The following is a 10,655-nucleotide window of genomic DNA, read 5'->3' as shown; positions in this document are numbered from 1 at the left end:
TGATAGAGTCTGCTATGAAAACACTACAGCCCAAAAAAGCAGCTGAGACGAGAGCTTCTGTCTCGATAAACATAAACATTAGCCCTCACTGGGAAAAATCTCGTCAACGACTAGTGAAGAAATGATAACCTCAATGAAAAGCCAAGAGTGAAGGAGGCCAAAGGCCCCCGTGGGCGCGGCGCGGATTCGGAAAGAAGGATAAAGGCAATTCTACCGAGTAAAAAAGTTATTTCCTCTCGGAACAGGCGAGTGCGGGTGAGGGACATGACAGATAAGGACAGCATTCACAACATAGCTCCAGATTCAAAAGTTAAAAACTTTTATGAATGGAATACAGTCTGTTGCCATACTCTCCTCTCCTTCCACAGTTCCACTTCCACTTATTCAGTCACTACTAGTACTAATAGACCCAACCTGCTCCCCTTTATCGTGCACTCCACACCGAAGAGAAGAAATATTAACAGGCTTTAGGTCGATCGGGAGAGAGAGAGAGAGAGAGTCATGGCGACGCTTTCTTCTGTTCTAATCTGCTTAGCATGTGTCTTCTGTACAGTGCAAGCTACAACACTCACCGTCACCCATGCAGTCAATCCTCGCTCTTCCAATTCATGGGAGGATACCCTCTTTGAGATGTTCGACAAAGATAACGCTCGCTTTCTCTATCTCGCCAGCCTCGCAACAAAGCGGACGTCCGTCCCAATTGCCTCCGGTCGGCAGGTCACCCAGACAGCCAACTACATAGTACGCGTTAGCGTGGGGACTCCACCGCAGACCCTCCTCATGGCCATGGATACCAGCAACGACGCCGCCTGGCTGCCTTGCTCCGGCTGCGTCGGTTGTTCCTCCACCTTTTTCGACACAGCCAAGTCGCCCGAGTACAAGTCCCTCACCTGCGGGGCGCCGGCATGCCGCCAAGTTCCCAACCCCACTTGCAAGGAACCCACTAGTGCCTGCTCCTTCAACCTCACCTATGGGACCTCCTCCTTCTCTGCGGACCTCTCGCAGGACACTCTCATGCTCGGACCTGATGCCGTGCCGACCTACAACTTCGCGTGTCTCCGGAAGGTGACGGGTTCGTCTGTTCCGCCGCAGGGTCTTCTCGGTCTCGGCCGAGGTCCGCTTTCCCTCCTCTCGCAGACCGATTCCACGTACCACTCCACCTTCTCCTACTGTCTCCCCTCCATCAAGTCGCCCAACTTCTCCGGCTCGCTGAGGCTCGGCGTCACGGGCCAGCCCATTCGCATCAAGACCACTCCACTTCTCAGGAACCCCCGCCGATCTTCCCTCTACTACGTCGGCCTCACCGGCATTCGCGTCGGGCGGAAAATAGTGGACATCCCGGTGAGCGCTCTGGCCTTTAACCCAGCCACCGGTGCCGGAACCGTGATAGACTCCGGAACCGTCTTCACCCGGCTCGTGACTCCAGCATACGAGGCCGTAAGAAACGAATTCAGGCGGAGGATCAACAAACCGGTGACGTCCCTCGGCGGGTTCGACACCTGCTACTCCGAACCCATCGTATCTCCGACCATGACGTTCTTGTTCAGTGGAATGAACGTGACGCTGCCTCCAGACAACCTACTGATCCACAGCACGGCGGGAGGCATCACGTGCCTGGCGATGGCAGCGGCACCGGCGAACGTGAACTCCGTAGTGAACGTGATCGCTAACATGCAGCAGCAGAATCACAGGATTCTGTTTGATGTGGCGAACAACAGGGTGGGCGTAGCCCGTGAAACCTGTTCCTGATCAGATCTGAGATGCTTCCCTGACATAGTTTGTCCGTTGTCAGTGCGTGCTTTCCGAGATTAATTAGTTTCTTAATGTTGGAATGAAGGAGATTGCAGAGTGGTTGCTAAAAAGGAGACCAGTGTGTGTGTATCAATTATGACTATGAATGCCTCAGCTACTATATTCCCACGGAGTTCACGTTCATCTCCTCCTCCATTAACGCCACCTCTCTACCCCCACTGAACACTATAATATTTGAAAGTTGTAGTTCGCTATCCCGTGCATCATCTAAAGTGTTTTTTTGGTAGGCCAAACCTTTTTTTAATTTTAAAGGGGGGGTTAACACATAAGAAATTTATTAATAAAATATTGTAAAAGATTTAAGTTTTAAAATATAGTTTTTATTTAATTTTTTTATTAATAAATTAAGATTGATTTTACTTTGTTTGAATTAATAAATAAATAAAACTTATTTATTTAATTAAATATATGTAAATAAATTACTTAAACAAAATTTTCTTTTATAATATCCAAATGCTTAATCAAACTAAATTCTCACTCTTCAAAAATTAATTAAATATAGTAAATTTATGTAAATAAAAAGTGGGTATTTTATTATACAAAATTACTTTTATAGATTAAATTTTATAAGATAGTTTTATTTAAAGAAAATAGAATATATTTTAACTTTTTTAAATTAATAAATAATTAAAAATAAAAATAAAACTATTTATTTATAAATAAAATGAATAAAAATTACAATTGTGGCCTAACTCATCCTTTTCCAACTAAATACTTGTAACTAGCCTAAAATAATGGGAATTGAATGACTTCAGATTTATTAATTTGTGTACTAGCAACATTGGACTAATCTTCTCAAATCACATATATAATTTTTTTTATAAAGGTTTATTTTTTAAATACAAATTACATGTCTATTAATATTGGCAATATAAGTTACAACTATAATAAAAATATTTATTGTCGATGCAGTCATTTTGACTATTTATTGTCGTGGGGGATTTTGACATTTTCTAGTATAATGTTGATGCATAATCCTAGATGATTGTAGATATACAAAATTTTATTACCAAAGTTAAAACTTTGATCAATGGTCCGAATCATCAACATTGATCAACAACTAAGATTGAAGGAACTGTATCACAATTGACCAATTGTCAAAGTCAATTTTCTTTATGGTCAAAGTATAAAGATCTTGTCAAAATACTGATCAACCATCAAAGTCAAAATTTTTACCAAGATTTGAATCAATTGTTGACATTGAAACCCATCAACGATCAAGATGAAGTTGATTGTATGGGCCAATATCAAAATTGAATTAAAAGGGAATGTCACTTGAGCACCACTTAAGCAAATGATGTGGCACATGGTGACACATGTCATTGCGAGAGAGTTTCACCCAAGCAATGGAGGTGACACACCAATCACACATGGTATTGTAGGAATGCTCCACCTAAAGAAAAGAACTAATACTATTTTGTAATGAATGAGGTGAGATATCATGTCCTTGTTGGAAGATGAGCCCGCCCAAGCCCACATGACCAAGGAAAGCCCACACAGAGATGGTAGGATGGTAATTAAAGAGTCATCTTATAGAGATGTCATTGATGTACTTAGGTTAACTTCTAGGGGTATTATTATAATATTATAGTTTTATCAATCTATAGATTGAGCTTTAGGGGGAGGGTTAGGAGATAAGTACATAACCTATTTTCTCTCCTGTTTTCTCCTCATGGGTGTCTCTCTCTTTTTTTCGATGAGTTAAATCCATGAAATCCTGAAAATCATCAATCCTCATGAGAAGAAAAAAAGTCTTGCCAAGTGTTTTTCTCTCCTTGCATATGTAACAATTAACGAGAGAAGGAGAAAATAGGGGAGAAAAAAAGGTGGGGTGGTTGAACCACTCCCACCATACTATAAATAGAGACCCCCCATGAGCTTAAGGAGGACATTTTGGAGGGTAAAAGATTTTGGAAAGGAGAAACCCCTAGAGAAACTTTGACGGAGCTCAAAAACCCATAAAATACCAAAACCCTATAGAGCTTACAACAAGTAGAAGTTCTACTGCAAATTTTTAAAAATTCTTGTGAAGTCATCACAGATCATGCAACAAAAAGACACTCTGCGGCAACTTCGTCATCCCTCTCAACACCTCAATCTTTAAGTTAACCTAAAGCCTATTGGAGTTCAACAGTAAACATACCAACAAACAATCACCTTCATCGCTATTTTGCCACCATATTTGGAGTTGTCGTTACATATGAGACCAAATTTCCTTGTGAAGCATCAATTGGAGACTAGTTGTAAAATTGATGCTAGTCAACCAAGGGATGTTACTATTTATCAAGTCATTCAAGACTCTAATCAAATTCATGCATGGAGATGGAATCAAATGACTACACTAGGGACCCTACAAAAATCTTATACCTTTTTTTGTTGTTATACTTATAGTTGCACTACTTCTGATACCAAATCTGTTTGTATGTAAACATTTTTGGCATACACTGTGGGATATTTGTGCCTCTCATCTCCTTTTCCATTTTGCATCTCAACTTAATGACATCTTTCGGCAATGGTGAACGAAAGAGAGTAGACGACAACTCAACTCCTACTCTCCCAAGCATGATGCCTTCTAATCCAATTGCCGCATATCTACGTGTGTTGAAGCTAGTCAGTATGCACTCAAAAGCTACTTTATCACAAAGGGAAACACCAACTACTGCCTCTTCCATGGTTCGTGCTGATCAATCACTCGTTCAATGTTAATGAACCTCTCCATCCAACATTGTTCTTTTAAGAGGGGACAAAAATGAAAGCATTTTCTCTCTCAAAAAGACTCAGGACCGAAAAGGTTATTCAAGTCTAGTCTCAATGTCACCAACCCATAAGAGGTGCAATTTCACTCCTTGAGCACAACTCAAGTGCCTGTCATGATCAAGAAGTTTGATAAATACTACAATGTTGCTTCTCTAACTAGTAGATGGAACCTTTCATCTCCCTCGTAGATTGTTTCACCCATTGGTGTTACCTTTAATCAAAGTTATTGTAATGATCACTCAAACAAAAATACACCGGTGATAAAGAAGTGGGACAAACAAATTTTAGCTAGAGATGCCCTAATTGAAGGGGGGTTAGCACATAAAAAAATTATTAATAAAATATTGTAAAAGATTTAAGTTTTAAAATATAGTTTTTACTTAAATTTTTTATTAATAAATTAAGATTGATTTTACTTTGTTTGAATTAATAAATAATTTAAAATAAATAAATAAAATTTATTTATTTAATTAAATATATATAAATAAATTACTTAAACAAAATTTACTTTTATAATATCCAAATGCTTAATCAAGTTGATATTTTTTAGTGTCTAAATTCTCACTCATAAAAAATTAATTAAATATAATAAATTTATGTAAATAAAAAGCGGGTATTTTATTATACAAAATTACTTTTATAGATTAAATTTTATAAGATAGTTTTATTTAAATATACTAAAATATATTTTAACTTTTTTAAAATTAATAAATGCTTAAAATAAAAATAAAACTATTTATTTATAAATAAAATGAATAAAAATTACAATTGTGGCCTAACTCATCCTTTTCCAACTAAATACTTGTAACTAGCCTAAAATAATGGGAATTTAATGACTTCAGATTTATTAATTTGTGTACTAGCAACATTGGACTAATCTTCTCAAAACACATGGGTCAGATGAATTTCACCCATTTACATAGACAAATGGGTCTTATCCATCCCCCATTTCATTGGAAGTGAGCAGCCCACTACTAGTATGTCTACTAGCATATACGACATTGAATCTATTACAATATATCTATTATAATATAAAAAAATTATAAAACGTTTATTTTTTAAATACAAATTACATGTCTATTAATATTGGCAATATAAGTTACAACTATAATAAAAATATTTATTGTCGATGCAGTCATTTTGACTATTTATTGTTGTGGGGGATTTTGACATTTTCTAGTATAATGTTGATGCATAATCCTAGATGATTGTAGATATACAAAATTTTATTACCAAAGTTAGAATTTTGATCAATGGTCCAAATCATAAACATTGATCAACAACTAAGATTGAAGGAACTGTATCACAGTTGACCGATTGTCAAAGTCAACATTCTTTAGGGTCAAAGTATAAAGATCTTGTCAAAATACTGATCAACCATCAAAGTCAATTTTTTTACCAAGATTTGGATCGATTGTTGACATTGAAACCCATCAACGATCAAGATGAAGTTGATTGTATGGGCCAATATCAAAATTGAATTAAAAGGGTATGCCACTTGAACACCACTTAAGCAAATGACATGGCACATGGTGACACATGTCATTGCGAGAGAGTTTCACCCAAGCAAGGGAGGTGACACTCCAATCACACATGGCATTGTAGGAATACTCTGCCTAAAGAAAAGAATTGATACTATTTTATAATGAATGAGGTAAGATATCATGTATTTGTTGGAAAATGGGCCCAAGCCCACATGACCAAGGAAAGCCCACACAGAGATGGTAGGATGGTAATTAAAGAGTCATCTCATAAAGATGTCATTGATGTATTTAGGTTAACTTCTAGGGGTATTATTATAATATTATAGTTTTATCAATCTATAAATTGAGCTTCAGAGGGAGGGTTAGGAGATAAGTACATAATCTCTTTTCTCTCCTGTTTTCTCCCAATGGGTGTCTCTATATTTTTCTCCATTAGTTAAATCCATAGAATCCTGAAAATCAACAGTCCTCATGAGAAGAAAAAAAGTCTTGCCAAGTGTTTTTTTTCTCCTTGCATATGTAGCAATTAACGAGAGACGAAGAAAATAGGGGAGAGAAAAAGGTGGGGTGGTTGAACCACTCCCACCATACTATAAATAGAGACCCCCCATAGGCTTAAGGAGGACATTTTGGAGGGGAAAAGATTTTGGCAAGGAGAAACCCCTAGAGAAACTTTGACGGAGCTCAAAATCCCATAAAATACCAAAACCCTATAGAGCTTACAACAAGTAGAAGTTCTACTGCAATTTTCTTAAAATTCTTGTGAAGTCATCGCAGATCTTGCAACAAGAAGACACTCTACAGCAACTTCGTCATCCCTCTCAACACCTCAATCTTTAACTTAACCTAAAGCCTATTGGAGTTCAACAGTAAAAATTCCAACAAACAATCACCTTCATCGCAATTTTGCCACCTTATTTGGAGTTGTCGTTACATATGAGACCAAATTTCCTTGTGAAGCATCAATTGGAGACTAGTTGTAAAATTGATGCTAGTCAACCGAGGGATGTTACTATTCATCAAGTCATTCAAGACTCTAATCAAGTTCATGCATTGAGATTGAATCAAATGACTACACCAGATATAGGACCCTACACAAAAATCTTATACCTTTTTTTTGTTGTTATACTTATAGTTGCACTACTTCTCATACCAAATCTGTTTGTATGTTGACATTTTTGGCATACACTGTGGGATATTAGTGCCTCTCATCTCCTTCTCCATTTTGCATCTCAACTTAATGACATCTTTCGGCAATGGTAAAGGAAAGAGAGTAGACGACAACTCAACTCCCACACTCCCAAGCATGATGTCTTCTAATCCAATTGCCGCATATCTATGTGTGTTGAAGTTAGTCAGTATGCACTCAAAAGCTACTTTATCACAAAGGGAAACACCAACTACTTCCTCTTCCATGGTTCGTGTTGGTCAATCACTCATGCAATGTTAATGAACCTCTCCATCCAACATTGTTCTTTTAAGAGGGGACAAAAATGAAAGCATTTTCTCTCTCAAAAAGACTCAGGACCGAAAATGTTATTCAAGTCTAGTCTCAATGTCACCAACCCATAAGAGGTGCAATTTCACTCCTTGAGCACAACTCAAGTGCCTGTCATGATCAAGAAGTTTGATAAATACTACAATGTTGCTTCTCTAACTAGTAGATGGAACCTTTCATCTCCCTCAAAGATTGTTTCACCCATTGGTGTTACCTTTAATCAAAGTTATTGTAATGATCACTCAAACAAAAATACACCGGTGATAAAGAAGTGGGACAAACAAATTTTAGCTAGAGATGCCCTAATTGATCAGCTCATGAACAAGTTAGTACTTCTCCATCTAATATGGGAGAACCTTTTCATGTGGCAAATAAGCACCAAGAGGGTCTACAGACACTTCAGCCAATCTGACTCATATCAACATGGGACACTTGGAGGAATTGAACATTATGAAGGTGATTCCATTACCATAGAAGCTCTCAATGAAATCACACTTAGGATGCTGCTTAGGCACCGTCTACCAAAGTTTTAATAGTTCTATAGTGTTAGAAACCCCAAATGTCACATCACCCACTTTATTGATACTTGCAATAATGTCAACTCTAATGGGATCCTTCTTGTAAAGCAGTTTGGAGACTCCTTTAAAGGAAATGCCTGTGATCAAGCGTGCTTTATTGCTCAAAATGATAGGGTTGTGGATGTTCTATCAATCAGTTACATTGGTCGATCATGTTTTATATTCTTTTGCCAAATTATATTTTGTATGATCGATCAAGTCCATATAGATTGCTTGATCGATCATGCTTTATGCCAAATTAAGAATTTTTTTATTTTATTTTAAGCATGATGATGATGTAGCTTAGGGGTTTTTCAAATGTAAAGCTTTATCATTCATTGGTTAAACATGATTGTGAAAAATATGCGTTAAAAAGTCCAAAGTCTCTTGTGTACCTCAAAATCGATGTTTGGTCTTGTCTTCTTTACTTGGGTATCATGAGACATCTCTATACATCCTAGACTCTAATCTTGAAATTTTCATATTTTTACTTGTGGGTATGAATTGATGCACAATTAAGGTCGTATGTGTGGTCCTCACAAAATCCCTTGAGTCGACGTAAGGTAATTTAGGTATGGCCAATTTTGAGTCTTTGACCAGATCTAGTCGTCGGATGCATGCATGAATGAATCCAGGCAGCAACGTCATTGATCTCAGTCGTTTTCAGCCTCCATACCCAAGTCCTGATCTCGACGTAACTCTTCCATAGAAAAATGAAATTAATTCCATCGACTTAATCAGAAAATCATTTTTCTCTGTAAGGAGTTGGAGATGACCTAAATGAACGCCAAAAGACAGTATTTACAAGTTGAAAAGCCAAGAAACGGATAATTCTGACTTAGTATACTGAGTTTGTGCTAAGGATTCTTAGTTTTTTTTTTTTATATATATATATATCGCAGGCACGTCTCTTCTTCTTCCCTAATCACCGAAAACCAGGCCTGGATTAGAATGCCACGATCTCCACAAAAAACTGAAATATTGAAGAGAAACGCATGCCGATTTGTATCGTCAGAGTGCACTCAAAATATGAAAACGTTGACTCCCAAACAGAAAGTCACCTCTCAAACCTCCTTTTCCACTCTTTCTTTCTGCTCCATGAATTTAAAAATGACGAGTTCAAAACTCAAAAGGGTCTCTACTCAAAAACAGATTTTCGACTCTAAAATAAGGGTTCTTATACAATGAAGAAAACTTCTTTAAAGCAAACAACTGGGTTAGACTTTTTCCCCCTGCAATTTTATTTTTAACATCCTTGTAGCAGCAGCTTTAACAATCTCTCAGATGGAAATAAGCTGAAATGGCATAAGCTCTAAACAACGAAGAAGTCTAAGAAAGGATTTGAGCCCCTCTTATGAATGAATAGTTAAGAAAAAAAATCGAATCTGTATCATCGTTTTGAAAATTTAGCTGGATTAATCAACTCTGAAGATCGATAATCCAAAACAGAAGAAAACTCCAAACTTGTCTTTAACTGAAATTTATGATTTCGGCTGCCAGTGGATTGAGTCTAAGAGGTCAGTAGTTGACTAGTCTGACACTCTTGACTTTGTATTTGTCTCATCTCAACTGCAGCATTTAATTAAAGTCACCAATTGTCTCATGTGTTCTTGGGCTAATTTCGTCGATCGTCTCCCTCTACCACAGGTTTCTGCCGAAGAAGCTAAAACCATTCTCCGTCTAATGACTTTTTCCCCCAGTTTTGAACAAACAATTGATCCCAGAAACAAAAGTAAAAGGCAAATGATTTGATCCAGTAAAACTTGAGAGAAATAACAGCAGTCAGCCATCTTGGTAGGCTCTCCTTTTCTTTCATTTATTCATCTCCTCCATTAATGATTCAAAGACGGGGGTTGAACATGTTGAGTCCCATTTTTTTGTCAGCTAAATTATACAGGCCTCGGGTCCAGATAATCTTGTTCCATCAACACTTTCTAAGTCACATGACGCCTTGCCCAGAAATCGTTTGTCAACAACTGACCCGGAGAAAAAACGATCACATCCATTTTTAATACTCTTAGAAACAAAGAAAAGTTCTTGGTTGCAGGTTTTGCAGAACTTTTCTATTCGCAAATGTTCTCAATCGTTGGCTTCCTCCGATCCTCGTGGAAAAGACACAAAAATTAGTCCTATTGACAAACAGTTGGGTGGGGACTGTTTAACAACTCAGTTATGAATCATTGCCGTTTTCTGAATTGAATTGAGTTTTTTTTAAAAATAAAAAATAAAAAATCTTCCTGGGTTTCAGAAATGAAAATAAATGAAAAGAAGCACGTTTTGAACAAATAATTATATGTTAGCAAAATAATAATAGTTGAGAAATTATGTCAATACGCCGACGTCGATGACCACCGACCCTCTCTCGTGCAAGCATCTACTATGCAGAAAGAAGGGAAACACGGAGATGTTTACAGGTCAAGACCCCTTCTTCGCTGTTACTCGTATAAAAGTCCAATCTTATCATGTCCGTCGTCATAACCCAGAAGAACCCTTCTTTTCGGATCTGTTTCAGAATCCATAGATCTGCAGAGGACTTCCATCCTTCTC

General features: G+C 37.4%; 1 protein-coding gene across 1 annotated transcript; it reads left to right on the top strand.

The window, feature by feature from the left end:
- The first annotated feature begins 360 nt into the window (after positions 1-360).
- Positions 361-1,924, top strand: LOC137958455 (aspartyl protease AED3-like). The gene has a single exon (XM_068805488.1). It carries the CDS (start codon positions 502-504, stop codon positions 1,747-1,749), a length of 1,248 nt encoding a protein of 415 aa, XP_068661589.1. The 5' UTR covers positions 361-501; the 3' UTR covers positions 1,750-1,924.
- The last annotated feature ends 8,731 nt before the right edge of the window (positions 1,925-10,655 follow it).

The sequence above is a fragment of the Aristolochia californica genome, unplaced genomic scaffold (genome assembly GCF_029961685.1).
Source record: "Aristolochia californica isolate CCGP_79_NKW_82.1479 unplaced genomic scaffold, dmAriCali1.0.hap1 SCAF_3, whole genome shotgun sequence".
In the NCBI taxonomy this organism is placed as follows: Eukaryota; Viridiplantae; Streptophyta; class Magnoliopsida; order Piperales; family Aristolochiaceae; genus Aristolochia; species Aristolochia californica.
This window is presented reverse-complemented; position numbering and strand designations above follow the sequence as displayed.